The 23,355-nt window shown below is 39.3% G+C and overlaps 1 protein-coding gene and 1 non-coding gene across 6 annotated transcripts; one reads left to right on the top strand and one right to left on the bottom strand.

Moving 5' to 3' along the window:
- Positions 1 to 735: 735 nt before the first annotated feature.
- On the top strand, positions 736 to 807 carry TRNAN-GUU (transfer RNA asparagine (anticodon GUU)). Its single transcript has one exon. It is a non-coding gene; the product is annotated as a tRNA-Asn (tRNA).
- Positions 808 to 934: 127 nt separating this feature from the next.
- On the bottom strand, positions 935 to 22,937 carry ZNF383 (zinc finger protein 383). 5 transcript variants are annotated; one of them, XM_026482432.4, is made up of 5 exons: positions 22,586 to 22,937; positions 13,171 to 13,259; positions 8,647 to 8,773; positions 8,243 to 8,338; positions 935 to 3,184 (listed from the first exon to the last, which is right to left on the bottom strand). In XM_026482432.4, the coding sequence occupies exons 2-5, from the start codon at positions 13,177 to 13,179 to the stop codon at positions 1,989 to 1,991; spliced, it is 1,428 nt and encodes a 475-aa protein (XP_026338217.1). In that variant the 5' UTR covers positions 13,180 to 13,259; positions 22,586 to 22,937; the 3' UTR covers positions 935 to 1,988. The 5 variants fall into 5 exon arrangements, with proteins under 5 accessions (XP_026338217.1, XP_048079510.1, XP_048079513.1 ...); XM_048223553.2 differs by having other exon boundaries at positions 13,171 to 13,737; positions 22,586 to 22,897; XM_048223556.2 differs by lacking the exon at positions 8,647 to 8,773 and having other exon boundaries at positions 8,243 to 8,590.
- Between the last annotated feature and the right edge of the window lie 418 nt (positions 22,938 to 23,355).

Below are 23,355 nucleotides of genomic sequence, written 5' to 3' on the forward strand. Positions count from 1 at the left end.
CTTACTTCCCCAAATGACTAAAGTATGCCTACTTTTTCTGTCAAATAATCAAATTTTCTATTTGTTTACTTTTCATTTATTTCTGCATAACTAATAATGCCTTTCTCTACCCACATTTTAGACTGTTTTTTTTTTTTTTTGCTTATTTAAGCTCCTTGAGTTCTATGTTGTTTATTAACGGCCTCTCTAGTATTTTAATATATACACGCGTAATGGCTTATAAAACTTCCAATACAACCTGCCATTCACAGGTTTTTCAATTGTGTTCATTTTCATTCATATTTAAATAATATGTATATTAAGGACTTATTTCCCTAACCCATGTTAATCAATAGAGAGCAGTAAGTTAAAATTCAGATAATTGATGGCTATCCTATTGTTACTGTTTCCTCCATTCTGGTCAAATTCTGTGACCTGTATGTTTTCTGTTTTGGGAGGCAACAAATTATTAGGAAAAATATTCTTGATCTCTTCCTGTTTTTTGACAGCTGTGGTTTCAACTACTCACCATTATAGTTGTAGGGTTTCAGACTGGCATTAATCTTTTGTGCAAGCACAGAAGTCTGAAGGAAGACTATCCACAATTTTTTTCCTTTTAAAATTCTATGCTGAATAATGAGTGATGAGAAAATCTTTCCTATACTAATTGTGTTCATTTCTCTTTTTTTCATTAGGAATTCTTTGATTTAGACAAAGGTAAGCAACATGGTCAAAATCCTTTCTACAAAGAAGAGCACCTGGCTGGCTCAGTCGGAAGAGTGTGTGACTGTTGATCACAGGTCATGAGTTCAAGCCCCATGTTGGGTACAGAGATTACTTAAATAAACTTAAAAAAAAATCCTTTCCACAAATAATAATGAAGATAACTATGAAAATGAGTGTATCAGTGAAAATAGTGGACAACTTTTACTAAACATTTACTGTGTAATAGGAATAGTTCTAAGCACTTTACATTTATTAATTCATTGAATCTTCACAACAAACCAATACACACAGCATGATTATTTTTAATAATACATACGAAATAAAATGCCACTAACATATATAAGTAAAAAGTAAAAACAAAACAAAACTAGAAGGATAAACACCACTTTGATAACAGTGGTTAATTACCTTTCTAGTATGAGACTGGGGTGGATAAAAAGAAACAAAACAGTTTATAGGGAGAAAATGTGCATGCTTTCAGCAATTAAAATAGATGTTTTAAAAGAAAGAAACAAACATTCAAAGATAAATCTGGGGTCATAGTAATCAGGGCATATTTCATAACTGCAAACATTTAATGCAAACAGAACATGAGTAATAAAGTCATTTTGAAAAGTCACTAAGTATATATAACTCATTTAAAAAACCTATATTTACTGAATGGCAACCATATTTTTTGGCATGATCAAAACAGGTGAAGGGATAACATGCATGCATATCATGACTTTAAAAACAAATTCTGGGAAGTTTGCTCTATCAACTTAAGAGTAATCATTGACAGTTGCTATGATTGCTGTTAATCTTGGTTTTTAGTTGCTGGTTTTCTGATTTTCTGTTTTATATAAGAAAATACAAATTTGTGAAATGAAACACAAGATTAATACTGACTTCAAAAACAAGGTTACAATTCTACACTTAAAAAATACAAGGTCACACAATTTTAAACAGTGTGATATTGGTGTAAGCAAAAATACATAGGTCAGAGAAGAAAAAAATACAAGCAAATATCAACAAGGATATAATGTCTCACCAAGAAGGTAAAACAAAATAATGGGCAAGAAAAGCATTATTGAACAACTGCCCTTAGTATAAGATTGGGGGACAGGACAAACGTCAACTTAGAATCTTAATTCATAACTTAGAGTAAAATACATTTGAATTAAAAAGAAATGTAAAATAAAATTTAAAAACAAAAAATAGTGAAAGTGTAACTATCAAATGTGAATTTTTTGTTTGTTTGTTTGTTTCAAATGTTAGGAAGGTAACAAGAGCTTTAACTTTTATTATTCATCAGTATGAATTCCCTGATGACGAATGAGATCTGAGCCACTGCTAAATGCCTTCCCACATTCCTTACAGTTATAGGGCTTTTCACCAGTATGAATTCTCAGATGTCGCGTAAGGTTTGAGCATTTATTAAAGGCCTTTCCACATTCACTACATTCATATGGTTTTTCATCTGTATGAATTCTCTGATGTTGAAAAAGTTGTGAGTTCTGAGTAAAGGCCTTTCCACATTCAAGACATTCAAAGGGTTTCTCACCGGCATGAATTCTCTGATGTTGACGAAGTTGTGAGCTCTGAGTAAAAGCTTTCCCACATTCCTTACAATCATAAGGTTTCTCCCCAGTGTGAATTCTCTGATGATTAGTAAGTGCTGAGCCACTACTAAAGGCTTTCCCACATTCCTTGCACTCATAGGGTTTTTCACCAGTATGAATTCTCTGATGCTGAACAAGCTTTGAGCTCTGAGTAAAAGCTTTGCCACATTCTTTACATTCATAGGGTTTCTCACCTGTATGAATTCTCACATGTTGAAAAAGTTGTGAGCTCTTAGTAAAGGCTTTCCCGCATACTTTACATTCATAGGGTTTTTCACCAGTGTGAATTCTCTGATGGTCGATAAGATTTGAGCAATAGCTAAAGGCCTTCCCACATTCCTTACATTCATAGGGCTTCTTACCAGTATGAATTCGTTGATGTTGAGAAAGGTAGGAGCTACAACTGAAAGCCTTCCCACATTCCTTACATTCAAAGGGTTTTTCGCCAGTGTGAATTTTCAGATGTCGAGTAACATGGGAGCCACAACTAAAGAATTTCCCACACTCCTTACATTCATAAGATTTTTCACCAATATGAATTCTTTGATGTTGAATAAATTGTGAATTCTGACTAAAGACCTTTCCACACTTCTTACATTCATAGGGTTTCTCTTCATTATTAATTATTTGATGTAGAGTAAAGAATGTCTGTTGAATAAATGTGGGCATGTATTCATGAGTGACTATTTCTTGGCTGAAATGCCCACTTTGATATCCCAGCTGTTTTTCAAAGTGGCTTCTATATTCCAAAATGTCTCTAAAGCTGGAGTACTCAAGGCCATGCTTTGTAAGTCCCATTATCTCCCTCTGGCATGATTCTATTTCATAAACTTCCTTCTTCAGAGACAGTAACTTGGTTTCACACATTGATTCCAAATCTGAAAGAAAATGAAATGGTAAATATTCTTACTGCCCGACCCCACTCCCACCACCCATTTGTGAAAAGTTAAACTTTAACAATAGAAATGGACAAATTAAAGTGAAAATAGTATCTGGTCGTAAATGACATACAGTTCTCAAGTAGATCTGTTTAATCTGAAAATAAACCCCCAAAATGCACTGAAATGAGATATAACACAGAATGTGAGGGAGGAGACTACAGAAAAAGGAAACCACAATGATTCTCAAATATTGATGGACCAGAATCATAAGGAAAGGACGGTAAATATATAATACTTGGGCATATGAAAAGATTACAAGTCATGTATACATCTATGTAAGCATGCAAGCATGTACACGTAAGAAACCATTATACTACGTGTATTTAAAAAAAGTGGATAATTTTCTGACCTCCATTAAAGGTTTCCTGAGAGGAATAAAGGCACACAGCGGGAAGATTTCTGGGCTCTGTAGTATGATCAATAAATTTGGTCTTTGTCTCTGGTTTCTAACACAGAGCTTCAAAAACCCTTGGACTTTTCTGAGTGATGGAGTGTTTTTGGCTATGCTAATGAGATGACTCATGGCAGATCCCTAGAAAGCTGCAGGATAGGAACTGGTGACCAGAAAGATCTAGCATGTTGTTAGAAAGTAGACTTTCAGCTACTGGACTTCTGAGGGAAGAGAAAAGCCAGAGACTGAGTCATTGGCCACTCCATCATGCCAGTGTGATTAAATCCCAATAAAAACTCTGGACATCAAAGCTCAGTAGACCTTTCTGGTTGGTGAACACATGTGATGTGCCAAGAAGATGACACACTTTGATTACACAGGGAAAGGGAGTGAAACCTCTGCATCTGGAAGCCTACTAGACCTTGCCCTAATATATATCCTTCAGAGTAGAACTGCAATTATAAGTACAGAGCTTTCTGGAGTTCTGTGAATCATTTTAGCAAATTATTAAACTTTCAGTAGTTATGGAATTCCCCAAATTTATAGCCAGTTGCTCAGAAGTGTAGGTGTCTAAGAACTCTGAGACTTGGCAGCCGCCATCTAAAGTGAGGGCAGTCTTGAGGCACCTGGGTGGCTCAGTCAGTTAAGTGTTTGCCTTTGGCTCTGGTCATTATCCCGGGGTCCTGGGATCAAGCCTTGCATTGGGTTCCCTGCTCAGCAGGGAGTTTGCTTCTCCCTCTCCCTCTGCCCCTTCCCCCACTCGTGCTTGCTCTCTCTCTCTCTCAAATAAATAAAATCTTTTCAAAAGTAAAATAAGATAAAGTGAGGGCAGTCTTGTGTACAATTCTGCTGGTTTTTTCAAAAGATTTTATTTATTTATTTGAGAAAGAGAGTGAAAGAGCGAGAGCATGAGCAGGGGGGAGGGGCAGAGAGAGAAGCAGACTTCCCGCTAAGCAGGGAGCCCAACTCGGGACTTGATCCCAGGACCCCGGGATCATGACCTGAGCCGAAGACAGAAGCTTAACTGACTGAGCCACCCAGGCGCCCCTACAACTCTGCTATTCATCTGTGGGGTCTACGCTAACTCTGGGCAGTTAGTGTCAGCACAGCAGCACTCCCAGTTGCAATGGAAACTGAATAGGTTCCAAAGCAAGGATAGATTGGCCGAAATTTGAAAGAGATTACAAAGGGCTAGCCACAACGGGGCAGAACCTGAAGTCAGTCTAGGGTATTAAGCTAAATTGGTGTGAGTAGCAGATAGGGAAGACTCAGAATATGTTATGTTCTTTTTTTTTTTTTTTAAGATTTTATTTATTTGACAGAGAGAGACAGCCAGCGAGAGAGGGAACACAAGCAGGGCGAGTGGGAGAGGAAGAAGCAGGCTCCCAGTGGAGAAGCCTGATGTGGGGCTCGATCCCAGAACGCCAGGATCACGCCCTGAGCCGAAGGCAGACGCTTAATGACCGCACCACCCAGGCGCCCCAGAATATGTTATGTTCTGGTGAGTCAGTAAAAATACTGTTTGTCTTGGTATTTTATGATGCTGATCTTGGGAGAAGAGAGAGACTTACTCATATACCACTGCAGTGGCTGAGAGAGGAGGCGGCTAAAGTTTAAGGCAGACAGAAAGAAAATACTGTCATGGAAAGATGACAAGAAGTGGAAGCAGGCTCATTAGAGTGGAATTCCAACTCTGACAGTTACTCACTATAGGGTCCTGGGCAATTATTTAATCTAAGTCCTCATTTCCTCATCTGCAAAAGGGAGATAATCTTTACCTCATGATTCCTGGGAGGGAAAGGCATAATGCCTGTAAATGTCTTTGAGTCAAGTGTTCAGTATTTGATAGCTATTATTATGAAAGGATTTCTTACCAAAAATGGGGATTTTAGGCAAATTAAATGGTTTAAGACATCAAAATGGAGCCTATTGGAACATCTCAAGCCAGAAACAAGGAATTCGTTCCAGCATTTTTTTTCTCCTATTCCCATAGAAAATTTCAGCAATTTCCATAGAGTTAAGCTCCTAAGTAAGTTTTAAAACTATCCTCTTCTATGTCCACAGCCAATGGCCTCTCTTCTAAACCAGAATCACCTCTTACTCAGGCCACTGAAGTAGCCTCCCAATCCATCTCCCCACCAAGTTCTCACACACTTTAATCTATTCAGCAACCAAAATTAATGTGGCCTGGCCTTCCACTGCTCAAATCCAAACTCCTCACACTCACTGGCAAAGACCAACTGATCTCCAATCCTGACTCATGCTCCACTGTCGCCTGCTCACTAGTCCAGTAACCCTGACTTTCTTTCAGTTCTTCAAACACATCAAGCTTTCCCCTCCTAGAAGGGCCTTCACAGGGGTTCTTCCACCTGCCTGGAGTTTTCTTTCTTTCTGTTTTTTTTTTTTTAAGATTTTTTTTCTTTTTTTTTGAGAGACAGAGAGGGAGAGTGTACAAGTTGTGGGGGAAGGGCAAAGGGAGAGGGAGAAGCAGACTCCCCACTGAGCGGGGCGCGCGATATGGGCCTCGATCCCAGGACCCTGGATTCATGACCTGAGCCAAAGGCAGATGCTTAACTGACTGAGCCAGTTGCCCTGGAGTTTTCTTAATACATTAAACAGTAAGACCTAGTACTGAGCTTAGTACTATAGTAATTCTGAAATACAGATGAGCACAAATAATTTTTCAATATGTCTACATTAACAGTAAAATGATACGAAAATATCTGTGATTTCCATTCATGTCAAAGTTACAGGAATACTCAATTTTCAATTTGAGGTTAGTAAATATAAAGATGTATGTCTTCTCCTCATGCAAGTTCATAGACTCCCTAAATTCTATCCAAAAGAATCTAAAATTAATCTGCTAAAATATGAAAAAAAAAAAGAACCCAAAATTAGCAACCTCCTTAAAAACATGATGTCACTCCCCTGCTCCAATCATCTCATTCAGAATAGAACGCAAAGCTCATACCAAGGCCCACAAGACCCCACATCACCTGCAGGTCCACCCCACCTCTCGCCTGCACTCACACACAAACACACTAACGCACGTACGTCCTGCCACTTTGCTGATCTCCTTTCCCACAAGTCCCTCTTTGCTTATTCTGTTCCAACCGCAATGGTAGGAGCCAAACAGCTCCTAATTCAGGGACTTTGTTCTTCCTTTTCCTTCTGCCTGAATCTCTTCTACCAGACATTTACAGCACTTGTTCCCTCACTTCCTTCAGGTTTTGGTTAAATGATCACCTCATCAAAGAGGCCTTCTCTCACCTCCCTTCGTATCACTTACCACCATCTGACATTATAAACATACCTATTTTTCCTCTCTCACCCTTTAGAACATAGGCTCCAGAACAGCAAAACTCTGAATGTCGTATTCAATGCTGTAATCCCAGCACTGGGACCCATACTTACTATATAGTAATGCTTTTCTGGAGCATTTAGGATAAAATCACACTTTATCCTAAATCTCTCCTTCTCTGCCACCTCTTCCTTTCCCTTATAGGCCTTTCTGTTTTCCCCAACATTGTCATCATAGAAGGTGACTGCAATCACTTGCAAGACTCCCAACTATTTATTCAGTATGGATTTTCCACTTCTGCATATTTAGCCTCGGACTTTCTGCTGGGCTCCCTGATTCTCTTTACTAGATTCTACTTTGTGGAAATTATTTATGGATATATTTTAGCACTACTTTTTTTTTTTTTTAAGATTTTATTTATTTATTTGACAGAGAGAGAGCCAGCGAGAGAGGGAACACAAGCAGGGGGAGTGGGAGAGGAAGAAGCAGGCTCCCAGCGGGGAAGCCTGATGCGGGGCCCAATCCCAAAGCACTGGGATCACTCGCCCTGAGCCAAAGGCAAACGCTTAACGACTGCGCCACCCAGGCGCCCCTAGCACTACTTTTTGACTCCCAAGTTCTTCTTTTTTTTTTTTAAAGATTTTATTTATTTGACAGAGACAGCCAGCGAGAGAGGAACACAGCAGGGGGAGTGGGAGAGGAAGAAGCAGGCTCACAGCGGAGGAGCCCGATGTGGGACTCGATCTCGGAATGCCAGGATCACGCCCTGAGCCGAAGGCAGACGCTTTAACGACTGCGCTACCCAGGCGCCCCTTGACTCCCAAGTTCTTAACAGCTGACATGATTAGCAAATGGCAGCACCTGGCAGGCTCCCTTGCACAATCAGTAAATGAAAAACACTGGGTAAAGGAAAAAGGCACAACGAACTGATAAAACAGGTCACTGGCAAGTATTATTCATGAAGACCAGTACCTGGAGGAGGGGCAGTGCATACACACACATGCATGCATGCACACACACAAAACATTTAGACGAGTCTAAGAGGAAGAAAAGCCAGCAAGGAACAGAATCTAAAATATGGGTAAAAGAGTTTTATTGGAGGGGAAGTAAAGGGCCTGTCCTACTTGAAATTATGAGGGTTGCTGGAGAAGAGCAGCAGAAAGAGTAGTGAGAGAAGGAATGAAACAAGTCGTTTGTAAACTCATGCTAAGAGGACTTAGTTTTTCCCGGAAGCCCAGTTAACATCTCAAAGGTGCTGAGTTTACTGTAGTGCCTTGCTCCTGCCCAGTCATTTCTCACTCACCTGAACACAGGCCTCTTGTCAGCTCTCTGCCAACCATCCAGGGCTCTTTTCCTTGTTCCAATAAGGAGATAACTTGAGGCTTAGGAATGTAAAGTCCTGCTCACAAGAAAAGATATGGGACATGGTTATGCTGTGGGTAAACCAGATCCAGAAATCAGATCCAGTCCCTTGATGGCCAAAGAGGAGATGCCACTACAGGAACAGCCAAAGAAAGAGGATGAAGCTTCTGCCACAGTCACTGGAGGTGCCCATTTTCCAACTCTTCCTTTTCATTGCAGCTCAAACCACTTATTTGGGAATAAGGAGCAGAAATTCAGCCGGTAACTCGAAAAGCAGATGGGAAATTCACTGTGGAAGAAACATTCCAGAGGAGAACTCTAAATGACTGGTATAGAAGCCCTTACCCATTGACAGCAGATTGCTATAGTTCTCCAACATCACATCTCTGTACAAGTCCCTCTGACCAGGGTCCAGGCACTCCCACTCCTCCTGTGAGAAGTCTACAGACACATCACTGAACATCACTGATCCCTGAAACAATAAACATATGTATTACTTGTGTAATAAAAGAAATAATTCACAGACTATTGGACTTGTATTGTGGGGTAAAGCAAATGAGTGACTGTACTGGTATCACCCAGAATCAGTATCTTTGGATCTTAAAAAAGAGATGCAAGAGTAATTAGTTTATTTTATAATAAAATATCTAGAGGGCGCCTGGCTGGCTCAGTTGGTAGAGCATGCGACTCTTGATCTCGGAGTTTTAAGTTCAAGCTCCACGTTGGGTATAGAAATTACACCCAAAAATAAAATCGTACAAAAAAAAATCTATGAATAAACCTAACCAAAGATATGAAAGACCCATGCTCTGGAAACTATGAAACACTGATGAAAGAAACTGAAGACAACATAAATAAATGGAGACATTCCACGCTCATGGACTGGAAGAACAAATCTGTTAAAATTTCTACAGTACCCAAAGCAATCTATAGATTTAATGCACTCCCTATCAAAATACCAACAGTATTTTTCACAGAGCTAAAACAAACACTCCTAAAGTTTGCATGGAACCAGAAAAGACCCCAAAGAGCCAAAGCAATCTTAAAAAGGAAAAAAAACTGGAGGTATCACAATTCCAGACTTCAAGTTAAATCATAAAGCTGTAGTAATCAAAACAGTATGGAACGGGCACAAAAACAGACATATAGATCAATGGAACAGAACAGAAAGCCCAGAAATAAACCCACAATTATGTGGCCAATTAATTTGACAAAAGAGAAAAGAATATACAGTGGGAAAAAGACAGTCTCTTCAACAAATGGTGTTGGGAAAACTCTACAACTACATACAACAGAATGAAACCGGACCACTTTCTTACACCATACACAAAAACAAACTCAAAATGAATTAAAGACCTAAATGTGAGACCTAAAACCACTAAAATCCTAGGAGAGACCAAAGGCAGTAATTTCTCTGACATCGGCTGTAACAACAACTTTCTAGATATGTCTCCTGAGACAAGGGAAATAAAAGCAAAAATAAACTATTGGGAATACGTCAAAATAAAAAGTTTCTGCATCACAAAGGAAACAATCAAAACTAAAAGACAACTTACTGAATGGGAGAAGATATATGCAAATGACATATCTGATAAAGGGTTAGTATCCAAAATATATAAAGAATTGATACAACTCAACACCCAAAAACAAATAATCCAATTAAAAAACAGGCAAAAGACATGAACAGACATTCCTCCAAGGAAGACATCACTGATCATCAGGGAAATGCAAATCAAAACCACAATGAGAAATCACCTCACAACTATCAGAACGGCTAAAATCAAAAACACAAGAAACAACAGGTATTGGTGAGGATGTGGAAAACGAGGAACCCTCTTGCACTGTGGTGGGAATGCAAACTGGTGCAGCCACTGTGGAAGACAGTATGGAAGTTCCTCAAAAAATTAAAAATACAACCACCCTACGATCCGGTAATTGCATTACTGAATATGAAATACTAATTCAAAGGGATACATGCACCCCTATGTTTACATAGCAGCATTATTCACAATACCCAAATTATGGAAGCAACCTAAGTGTTCATTGATAGATGAATGGATAAAGATGTGGTACTTATATAGACAATGGAATATTATCCAGCCATAAAAAGAATGAAATCTTGCCACTGCAACAACATGGATGGATCTAAAAAGTATGACGCTAAGCAAAATAAGCAAGTCAGAGAAAGACAACTACCATATAATTTCACTCATATGTCAAATTTAAAAAATAAAACAAATCAACAAAGAAAAAAAAAAGAGATAGACAAAAAAACAAACAAAAAAAAAAAAAAACACAAGACTCTTAACTGTAGGGAAAAAGCAAATGGTTACCAGAGCAGAGGTGGTCGGGGGGATGGGTGAAATAAATGAAGGGGATTAAGAAAAACACTTATCTTGATGAGCACTGAGTAATATATGGAATTGTTGAATCACTATATTGTACACCTGAAACGAATATAACATTGTATGTTAACTAAACAAAAAGGGTAATCAGTTTACTATATATTGAAAACAAACAAGTTCCTGACTCTATCTACTGAAAAGGCCTAGAAATAATCATTCATCCGGTAGGAATAAGCACCCCTAGTGTCTAGATTGTAGTCCCTAAGTAGCATATTCAAATAAAACGAACCAAGGTCCTTTGGGGGAAAGAAATGATTTCAGGATTGAGTCAGAAATGCACAGGATGAGTCTGAACATTCTGTTACATCAGACAGCAAGAGAGCTATCAAAAACTATTAGAATCATGTTACAAGGACTCAGGCACCGAACTGAAGAGCCTCTCAATGGCCTGGCCAAAAATAGTATAATTTGAGGGTCTAGTATAATGGACCTATAGATATAAAAAAAAAAAAGTTTAATTCTTGAGCTCCTAACAACAATGAATAAAAACCTACTGGTCACCTTTTTAGGATTCTAAGAAACCAACTCATTATTCAAATATTCCTTCCTAGACAGACTGTCCTTTAGGGTAACCAAACAGTTGATGAGAAGTTTTACTTTATGAAGAGTATTTCACCTAATCATTGAAGGAGGAATGGCAGAATTAAAATATCATTTTGCAACCTCTAATCTAGACAGTAATCATCAAGGGTGGATAGCATTACATAAAGAAAGAGAACCAGATATAATGTGCCTCCTGATGGAATCACATATCACCACCTATGATACATTCATGACAAAAAAAAAATCCCAACTGAATCTGATCGGCATCTAGACTTAACTACCAATTTTCAGGAAACAGTTAAATGATGCCACAGAGATGCAATCGGCAAAATCCAAACAGGACAAATGAACCATTTTTTTTTTCTTTTCTAACACATACAGAGAAAGAAAAGAGGTAGAAGGGTACCTTCTATACCTCTATAAATAAGAGACTCAAAAGACCTCAATGAACTGCAGTGCACAGTCCTTATTTGGATTCTAATCTGGATAAATGATTAAAGAATTCAACAATTATGAAAATTTAAACACTGGCTAGATACTGATGACACAAATTATTTCCAACTTTTCTAGAGGCAATAATGGCATAATAGTTGTTTTAAAAAATAATCCTTGTCTTTTAGAAACACATACTCATTTGTATTTGCTTCAGAATAATCCTGTGTAGAAGTGAGGGTAGGGTAATGTGCAAGGAAGAAACAGGTTATCAGTATAAATGAAACAAGACTGACTCGGAGTTGAAGCTGGATGGTGAGTATATGCGAGTTCATAACTCCTCTACGTTCCTATGTCTGAAATTTATTATTATAAAGGTTTTTAAAGGGGGTCGGTAAAGGGGCGCCTGGGTGGCTCAGTCGTTAAGCGTCTGCCTTCGGCTCGGGTCATGGTCCCAGGGTCCTGGGATCCAGCCCCGCATCAGGCTCCCTGCTCAGCAGGAAGCCTGCTTCTCCCTCTCCCACTCCCCCTGCTTGTGTTCCCTCTCTCGCTGTGTGTCTCTCTGTCAAATAAAATCTTAAAAAGGGGGGGGTTGGTAGAGAACAGAATATCTGCAAGGCTCTAATCATATGAACAGCATTGATTTAAACAAAACTGTGAAACAACTCTGCTGTGGGAAAACGAAGTAGAGTGTGATATAGCAAATCCAAATCCACACATACCTTGCAAAAAAACAACTACAAAATGTCTAAAAATTTGATTAATCAAGAAATAGCAATATAGGAATATTAATTAAAATATGGATATATTCTATTGGAATCAGCTAAAAGAGATGCAGGTATCTCCCTTTAGGGAGTACCCTTATTTCTGAGATAAAGAAAACTGGTGATTCATTTAGAAATTCCCCATGATCCACACTTCCTATCTAACTTCAAACTGAACTTTGTTTGTGGATGCCCTAAAAGTCACAGAGGTCTGTCGGAATCAGCTACCAAGACCACAATCTTCCACGCTCATAAACCAGGAGGTCTTGCAACAGCCTAACATCTGGAACTACCAACATCCCTTCCTATTCTGTCTCACTGGTAAATACTGATCTGTAGAACAAACCCATGTTTGCTCCCAACTAAGCAATTCATACTTCGCCACCTCATCAAATCACTGTCTGGAAAGCAAAAGTTCATTCTACAAATCTATTCTCATTTCCTAAGAATACATTTCCTTTCCATCATAGCTCCTGGGACAGGGCTGAGGAAAGAGATGCGAGATGAAAATATTAATGCTGGGTCAAAAGAAGGTGGTACTTAAGAATGGTAAGGGATTCTCTGGTTAGACTCAAGGGAAAAAGGAGACCAAGGATCCTGAAAGGGAAACCTCATAGCCAAAAATGTCAGGAGTAGGAAAACAAATACTCACATGACCATTAAAAAAATTTAGGTTTTTAATTTGAAACTAAATGTCAGGAAGGTAAGAAAAAGCATCAACTCACCTGGGCCATGGCTTTCAGTATTGCAGGAGAGGATCAGTCCTCCTTGGGGCTGTTTTCTTGAGAAAGGACAGTATTCTGAGAAAGCAGGACTGGGGAAGCAAAGACATGCTCTAGAAATCACACTGGCTTTACAGCTTTCACTGTGGGTCTTATGATGTAACTGTGGTCAGTGGGAGTATGGGATAAATCATACTTCTTCAGCTCCAGAAGTTTTAGCTACAGTAAAATGGATCCTGGCTAGTGGATTCAAAGGAATACAGACTCAGATTCCTTCTCCTTCCTCTGATTAACCACGTGATTCAGGTCAGACCTGGTCCCACTTCAGTGAACCGGAGACAGAGCTGCTTTGACCTGCTTGAGGAGATCCCGCCTCTGCAGCCCTCAAGCAGATTCACCCAAATGGTATCCTTTGTGCAGGAACCCGGTATGCTCTGATTAGAAGGACTAAGACTTCCCTAATGAAGTCTTCTCACTTCCCAAGCTCAAAACAGTCTGTCAACTCCCTTCTCCCCAGAACTCCCGACCTCAGTCATACACAGAGGCACTCCTCACTCTTACCCTATAGCTCTGTTTTTCTCGAAAGAAAGAAAGAAAGAAAGAAAGAAAGAAAGAAAGAAAGAAAGAGAAAGAAAGAAGGAAAGAAAGAAAAATCAACTTTGCTTATATGTTTTTGACATGCAAAACGAAGTGTCAACTTTTATAGCTTTTGGGTAAGAAGACTTTTTCTTACCTATACATATTTATATAAATTTCTCTGTTTAATGCTTTGTCACACTTAGGTCTCTATTTATTTATTTTTTTATTATGTTATGTTAGTCACCATACAGTACATCATTAGTTTTTGATGTAGTGTTCCATGATTCATGGTTTGCATATAACACCCAGTGCTCCATGCAATATGTGCCCTCCTTAATACCCATCAGCAGGCTAGCCCATCCCCCCAGCCCCCTCCCCTCTAAAACCCTGTTTGTTTCCTGGAGTCCATAGGCTCTCGTGGTTCATTTCCCCCTCTGTATACCCCCTCTTCATTTTTCCCTTCCTTCTCATACTGATCTCCCTGCTATTCCTTATGTTCCACAAATAAGTGAAACCATATGATAATTGTCTTTCTCTGCTTGACTTATTTCACTTAGCATAATCCCCTCCAGTCCCGTCCATGTTGATGCAAATGTTGGGTGATCATTCCTTCTGATGGCTGAGTAATATTCCATTGTATATATGGACCACGTCTTCTTTATCCATACATCTGTTAATGGGCATCTCGGCTTCTTCCACAGTCACACTTAGGTCTTTAATCAATTATTATTTTATTTTGGTAGAATATTATTTAATAAAATACTGTAAGATTATAAATTATAATTTTATTTCAGTGTAATTTATGAGTTAGGAAACCTACTTAATTTCTCTCATAGGAAGCCAACTACCCAAGTGTACCAAAGTCACATGTGAATAATACATACCACTTAAAATGCACTATTTTTTTATATGCCACTAAGAAAGATAAAAACTGTATAAGATATTACCTGACGTCAGATATGCTGAAACAAAGGGGGAAAAAAGTGAGCCTCACAGCAGGTGACTACAGCATTGATTTAAATGCTATACCATTATCACAGATGATACATGTTTGGATTTATTGTAGTTCTCTTTTGGTTCAGTGATCCATCTTTATTCTTTTGCCAGCAACACACTCTATTTATTATAATTTAAAAATATGTCAATAAATATGTCTTATAATTTAAAAATATGTCTTAATAAAAGGCCGCTTCTGTTACGTATCTATTAGAATGGCCAAAGCCAGAACACTGACAACATGAAATGCTGGTGAGGAGCAACAGGAGCTCTCATTCATTGCTGGTGGGAATGCAAAATGGTACAGCCACTTTGGAAGACAGCTTGACAGTTTCTAACAAAACTCGACATACTTGGGGTGCCTGGGTGGCTCAGTCGGTTGTGTCTGCCTTTGGCTCAGGTCATGATCCCAGGGTCCTGGGATTGAGCCCCGCATCCGGCTCCCTGCTCAGCAGGGAGCCTGTTTCTCCCTCTCCCTCTGTGCTCTCTCTCAAATAAATAAAATATTTAAAAAAAAAAAAACCAAACATACTTTTACAATCCAGCGATCATACTTCTTAGTATTTATCCAAAGGAGCGGAAAAATTATGTCCACACAAAGACTTGCACAGCAGCTTTATTCCTAATTCCCAAAACTTGGAACCTTTAGTAGGTTAATCATTAAATAAACTGGTCCACCCAGAAAATAGAATGTCATTCAGTGATAAACAGAAGTGAGCTATGGAGCCATAAAAAAATATAAAGGAAGCTTAGATGCATATTACTAAGTAAAAGAAGCCAATACGAAAAGGCTACATACTGTATGACTCAAACTATATAATCTGGAAAAAGCAAAACTCTGAAGACAGTAAAAAGATCAGCGGCTGCCGAGGGCTCGGGGAGGGATAAATAAGTAGAACCCAGAGGATTTTCGAGGCACTGAAACTACTCTGCATGATCCTATAATGATGGATACGTGTCATTATACATTTGTCCTAACCTATAGAATGAACAATAAATAATAACAATAAATAATAAATATAACAACAAAAAACAGATAAATAACAATAATAAAAACAACAAATAAATAATCTAAACTGTGAACTTTGGATGATTATGCGGTGTCAGTATAGGTTCATCAACTGTACCAAATGGGGGCGCCTGGGTGGCTCAGTTGGTTAAGCATCTGCCTTGGGCTCAGGTCATGATCCCAGGTCCTGGGGTTCCAGCCCCAAGTCAGGCTCCCTGATCAGCGGGGAGTCTGCTTTCCCCCCTCCCGCTGCCCCTCCCTTCCCACTCATGCGCTCTCTCTCTGTCTCTCAAAGAAATAAATAAAATATTTTTTAAAAATTTAAAAAAACTTTTATAAAAAAAAGTGTACTAAATGTACCTGGTGGGGGAAGTTGATAATGAACGGGGGGCTATGGGTGTATGGGGGAAATCTTTGTACGTTCCTCTTGATTTTTCTATAAGCCTAAAACTGCTCTAAAACCATAAAGTCTTTAAAAAAAAAAAAGTTTGGCTCTGAAGCTAGACTGTCTAGATTAAAAATAAATAAATAATCCCTCATTACTCATCTTCTTCAAGTTTCCTGATACTCTGACTTACTTTCCTATATGAGCATAAATTGTTTAAAAGATGTATTGGTATTTTTCTTGAGGCTGCATAAAATGAATACCTTAACTTAAGGAGTTCTGACACCTTTGTGATGTTGAGTCTCGCTCTCCTAGAACACAGAATACATTTCTATTTATTCAGGTCAATGTTTGTGTCCTTCAGGATACTGAAAAGTTTTCCTCATGTGTATCATGCTCATTTCTTTTTCAGATTATTTCTAGGTATCTTATACTATTTTTGTGGCTATTATTAATTATATTTATAAAATTATAATAATTAATATGTATAAGATGTAATTACATAACAAAATTAACATATAAGTATGTATTTATTATATGTAAATGTGTTCTATATTATTGTTTACTTATAATTGTTATTATACTTTTCCCAATGCATCTTCCATCTATTTTTGTTTTAAATATAAAAAATTCTATTGATTTCTGGATACTATGTACCTTTTTGAATTCTCTTATTTGTAACAGTTTTCAGTCTATAACAGGATGTTAAACTATGCCTCTCTCATACTTAGTTTAGGAGAAGTCCTGAAGAAAAACAAGACAATAGGGGTCATGAAACACTGCATTCTGCAGCGAGAACCCTGGCCATCTTTTTTTTTTTTTTTTAAGATTTTACTTATTTATTTGAGAGAGAGAGCGAGAGCGAGAGAGAGCACAAGTGGAGGGGAGGGGCAGAGGGAGAGGGAGAAGCAGACTCCTCACTGAGCAGGGACCCCCACGCGGGGCTCAATTCCAGGATCCTGAGATCATGACCTGAGCTGAAGTCAGACTCTTAACAGACAGCCACCCAGGCGCCCTAAGAACCCTGGCGATCTTATGTATCGTGCAAAAGGAGCTGGCTGCAAACTGATTTTGTGCCCTTGGTTCAATTCAACATCTATTCTAAAGGTGTTTCAGAGATTGGAGAGTGTATGAGAGGAGGCTGTCTTTGAGAGAAAGATCTGTTTTAGATCTTTATTTATTTTTAGAAAGCACTGGTGTGCTCTGTATTCCTCCTACTTCACAGGGACAGAAAAAAGGGACCTCAGTGCTGCAAGGGTTCCAAGTAGAATGTGACAGAAGGTCTTGGGAAAATTTTCCTTGAGTTTAGAAGGCACAAAGACTGGGGCAACATTCCATCTTGGAAGGAGATATGGACCCCATAGTAGGAACTGGCCTGGGTCTGGCTTTATTCTTAAGCCTACCAAAAGGATTTCCAGCTCTAGAAAAGAGCTCCGTGGAGGACTAATGCCCAGGCTGTAATCCTGGAGTGGAGCCACTGCCCTCTGCTCAGTGGTTGTGAACATGCCCCAAGGCAATTGAAAACCAGCATCCCTACAATTAAGATTTTTCTTTCCCTCTCTTTTTGCTGCTCCCCACTTCAAGGAGTTGTCTAGTGAAACAGAGAAGTTTAGGAGAAAGAAAAAGAGAAGCAATCATCATGTTTTCTCACTGGAAGCTTCTAGCTCAAGGAGCCAGGAGGTTAAACTTTTAAAACAAAAGTTTAGGGGTGCCTGAGTGGCTCAGTCGGTTAAGCGTCCGCCGTCGGCTCAGGTCATGATCCCAGAGTCCTGGGATCCAGCCCCGAGTCAGGCTCGCTGCTCAGTGGAGAGCCTGCTTCTCCTTCTGCCTGCTGCTCCCCCTGCTTGTATGCGTTCTCTGTCTCTCTCGCTCGCTCGCTCTCGCTCTATCTCAAACAAATAAATAAAATCTTTAAAAAATAAATAAAACAAAAGTTTATGGCATCAATTAGTCAGTGAAACAGACGTTCTAATTACTAAAATGAGACTGATTTTGTGATTGAAAGAAATCAGGGGACCTGCTCAACAGGGGAATCTGCTTCTCCCTCTCCCTCTGGCCCTCCCGCTTGTGTTCTCTCTCTCTTGCTCACTCTCTCTCTCTCAAACAAATAAAATCTTAAAAAAAAATTATCAGGTCATGGGCAATATGGTTTTATCTAGACTCTCCTCTACTCATTTTAGGTTAGCTTTGATTTTTGTTTAAATAGCTTTATTGAGATATACTTTGCATATTATATAAGTCAATCATTTAAAATACATAAATTCTATGTTTTTTACTATATCACCATGATGTAATTTTAGAACATTTTCACTTCCCCAAAAGAAAACCCGTTAACAATCTCCTTTTCCCCCTCCTCCCTCAGCCCTAAGCAGACATGAATCTACTTTCTGCCTCTATGGACTTGTCTAACATTTCATATAAATGGAACCATAGGACATGTGGCCTTTTGTGACTAGATTTTTTCATTTATCACGTTTTCAAGGTTTATCCACATTGTGGCATGTTATCAGTACTTCATTCCCTTTTATTGCTGAATAATATTCCATTGTATGGATAGGTCACATTTTGTTTATCCATTCATCAGTTGATAGACATTTGGATTATTTCCATTTTTTGGCTATTGTGAATAATGCTGCTATGAACATTCACGGACAAGTTTTTGTGTGAATATACGTATTGAGTTCTCTTGAGTATATACCTAGAAATGGGACGGCTAAGTCATAAGGCAACTCTGTTTAACATTTTGAAGAACTGCCAAACCATTTTCTAAAGAGGTTGAACCATGTTGCATCCCACCAGCAATTTCTAAAAGCTTCATCTTGTTATTATCTCTTTTTTTATCATAGGTATCCTACACATAGAAGCGGTATCTCATTGTGGTTTTGATTTACATTTTCCTTATGACTAATGATGCTGAGTGAAATTAGTTTTTAAGAACTCAATTCTTTAGAATTCTTTTCTAATGTAATATCCAGTATCATCCCTTACTTTCCAGAAGGCATTCCCATTCATGTGGGAAGAGGCAATAGCTCTTATTTCCTATTAAGGACAAGGAAATTGAGGATGGAAGAAACACTGTGAATGGCTAATGGGAGACGGGAACACATCCCCTACTATGACTGTGATTTGTCCACTGCATCTTTTCATTCTGTCAAATATATTTGAAACATTTTACAAAGGTATGTACATTTAGGACTATAGTTTCTTATTGGTGGACTAACCTTTTTATTATAAATTATTGCTCTTCCTGGCAAAGCTTCTGTTCTAAAGTCTGTCCTCATACAATGAAGTAGGAATGTAAATTGATAAAATTATTTAGGAAAACTACCAGTGTATATTAATGCTGAATATATGTATAACCTACAACATAAGTATTTCACTCCTAGGGGTATACCCAACAGAAGGCATTTACTTGTGCACCAAAAGACATGAAGAATGTTCAGAGTAGCCTTTTCCATAATTGCCCCAATATGAAATCTTGAAAACAACTCAAATGCCAGTCAATAATGGAATGGATAGGGGCGCCTGGTTGGCACAGCGGTTAAGCGTCTGCCTTCGGCTCAGGGCGTGATCCTGGCGTTCTGGGATCAAGCCCCACATCAGGCTCCTCTGCTATGAGCCTGCTTCTTCCTCTCCCACTCCCCCTGCTTGTGTTCCCTCTCTCGCTGGCTGTCTCTATCTCTGTCAAATAAATAAATAAAATCTTTAAAAAAAAATGGAATGGATAAATAAATAGTGTTATATTCATACAATGGAATTTTCAACAGCAATAATAATGAATGATCCATAAAAACAGGATGAAACATGGATGAATCCTGCATATTCATACTACATAATATTATTATGTATTACAGTCATACCACCTGTGAAATACAGTGTTAAACAAAAAAAGCCAAGCACAAATTATGTGATACCATTTATATAAAATTCCAGAACAGACAAAATTAATCTATGGCTGTAGAAGACAGAGCGATGGTTATCTGTGGGAGAGGTGAGTAGTGAATGGATGGGACAAGAATTGGGCTTCTAAAATGCTGGTAATGTTCTATTTCCTAATCTGATTTGAGATCTGGTTAAAGGAATATGCTCACTTTAAAAAATTCATCAAGTCATACACTTTGATTTCTGTACTTTTGGAATGTAGGTAATACTTTAAAAACAATATGATATATCTTTGTATCAGCAAATAAAAAATGAAAATATCAAGTGACCAAGTATTAGAGAGAACACAGATGACTACGTTGATAAACTGCTGGCAAGACTTTAACTGGTATAACCATATTGAAAACCAGCTCAGCATTAATCTAGGAAATTTGAAGATATGGCCTGGCAATTCCATTTGCATGTTTATACCCTAGGAAAAGCATGCATATGTGCACCAGAGTACTTATAAAAATATGTTCTGAGTAGCCCTTTTAAGTGAGCCCAAAACAAGAAACAATCAATGTCCAAATACATAGCTGTGGTTTATAGCAATAAGATTAAGCCTAAGAAATACAATACTGTGTGAAAAAAAGACTCAAAACAGTATTACTCAGCACAATTTAATTACTATAAAATTAAAAAGACAAAACTATATTACTTAGGGATGTGTAGATATATGATAAATTGTTTGATTGTTTTTTTTAAACACCAACAAGAAAATACATTATCACCAAAGTCAGAATAAAGGTTACCTAAAGAGGTGAAGAGAATAGGTTTATTCTGGGGGCAGGAAGAACAGAGGCTTCTGGAAGGGCTGACACAAGTTTTTATTACATAGAGATTCCCTTTATAATTCTTTTTTATTAAAGATTTTATTTATTTATTTGACAGAGAGAGACAGCGAGAGAGGGAACACAAGCGAGGGGAGTGTGACAGGGAGAAGGAGGCTTCCCGAGGAGCAGGGAGCCTGATGCAGGGCTTGATCCCAGGACCCTGGGATCATGACCTGAGCCGAAGGCAGACACTTAACGGCTGAGCCACCCAGGCACCCCTCCCTTTATAAGTCTTAAACCGTATGTCTATATTTTAAGCATTTTTGTGTATGTATGTAATATTCAGAAATTTTTAACCAAGGAAAAATTAATTACATAATAGCTATAAATTTTAGTGAAAACATAAAATATGAAATGATAAATGCTATGAGAGTCTGATCTTGAAATAATGTATACTGTATGTACACAGGAAATGTGCTAGAATGAAATCGATCAATAACAATGGTTATTATCTGTGTGGTAGGAGTTTACTCTTGCTTTCTGTAACTTCCCATTTTCCAAATTCTCTAAAATAATCATGTGTACGTGTGTATGTGTGTGTTTATGTGTGTGTTTAAAAAGAAGCAAAAGCTTAATACATTGGAGAAATTGAGCTATTTTCTAAATTAGTATGTGAACACTATGTAGAAGGAAATGAGGGGAACTGTTGGGATCTGTGTGTCCACCCCTACAGCTTCCCATCATTTTCTTTAATGGAAATTTGTCCAGGTCACATAGATGCGTCTATGCTAAACAAGGCCATCTAGAAGAAGAAAGCTTAAAAAGGCAAACCCCTTGCACCTTCTATTTGGCTTCCTCAACAGCCATCCCTCCTTCTTCCTCTGGGGACCTATCTGAGAAGAGCAGAGCTGAGAAAGGAGAAAGGAATCCTGAGATACCACCCCTTTATTGTGGCCCGACTGACCAGAGCAGTAGTGGCTCTGAAATCACACCTACCACCCATGGAGAGGAGGGATGGAGAGAGGTCAGAGTCTAGACTGTTCAGAGCATTCCTGTCTGAGCATGTCAGAAGGGAAGAAGTCTCTGCTGTCCAAGACCAAAATCTTGTCTTGACCTCACACAACTCCTGGGACAACACACACTGCCACCCTGGCAACAACTACAGGCACGCTCCAACTGCACACACGGTGCCACAAAAAGTTACATGATCACACTCACACGTCCTCACAAAGTCATAGATACCCAGGAGGCTTAGTGTTACTAACAATCATACAATCACAAGCACGCACACACATAACACTTCCTCAGATAACACTCATGGCCGCATAATCACAGATTCTGTACACTCCCCACCTCCTACACACAATGTCACACAAAACGAACGCACACACTCACAGACCCACAGTGGGGACAGTCACACCTTACACACACGGAGCCGCACAGTCAGAACCACACACCTACAGCAGGGATATCCAGCCACACCTGCAAACAGAGGTCCGCGCATGGTCAGTCGCAATGACACACCCACCACAGGGACAGACAATCACACCCCTACACGGAGCGCCGCACAGTCACATAAGGTCACAGTCGCACACATGGAATCCTGTTCCTCTTGTCCCTTCCCCTAGTCCGAGGAACTCACACGCGCCCGAGACTCCAGACCCGCTCAGACCGCCCCTTCAGGCTGCTCCGCCCCAACCCACGGACGCACCTGCGCAGCCTGGTCGAACCCCCAAGACTTAGGCCGCTCACCTTGTAATTCTCCTTGCCAGGAGGCCGAGGGTCGGGCAAGAGAGTGAAGGAGCGGCCCTGTTCCTCCGGGGGCCTCTGGGAAATGTAGTCCGGAAGCAGGTCGACTCAGACAAGATGGCGCCTGGCGCTTTGATTTCCTGCTGGCACAAAAACCTGGGCCAAGCCGATATCCCTGCTCCCCTCTCCAGATCGTTGCAAGGGGTCTTTTAGAGCCAAGTGCAGTCTCCGAGTCAGGTTCCCACAGGAGACGTCCTGGAGATAAGCTTCCTCCATGGGCTCTGCGAGTGCCTGGGAGCCACATGTTTCCGAAGAAATAGAAAAATGTTGCTGGTTCCCACGGAAGTTGATTAAAGCCGCAAGAACTTGTGGGAAATGTAGTCTAGAAGTGGAACGAGCGAGGCTACCGCCCATGTATCTTGTCTCAGATAACTGCGCTAAGCTTGCCCGCAGTGAAGAGTGGAGCCTCACCCAAGACTCTTTTGGAACTTGTAACTGTTAACCTTGAAAATAAAACTGTCAGTTACTTGACCACCAAAATGGGTTTGTTGGGAATAACAGAATTGCAATTCATTAAGTGAAAGCTCTGCCAAGATGGTAGACAAGTCCTGCTAACAAAGGAGAGAAACAGCTCTTTCATGGAAAAGGAGGAAGTTGGGAAATTATTTTGAAGGAAAATCCACTGCAGGGGTAGTCAATTTCTTGTAGGTGACGCACTGTACATCCTTCCCCTTTGGGGCTTGTAATTTACATTACATTCTTTCCTGTTGAGG

Source organism: Ursus arctos, unplaced genomic scaffold (assembly GCF_023065955.2).
Source record: "Ursus arctos isolate Adak ecotype North America unplaced genomic scaffold, UrsArc2.0 scaffold_19, whole genome shotgun sequence".
In the NCBI taxonomy this organism is placed as follows: domain Eukaryota; kingdom Metazoa; phylum Chordata; class Mammalia; order Carnivora; family Ursidae; genus Ursus; species Ursus arctos.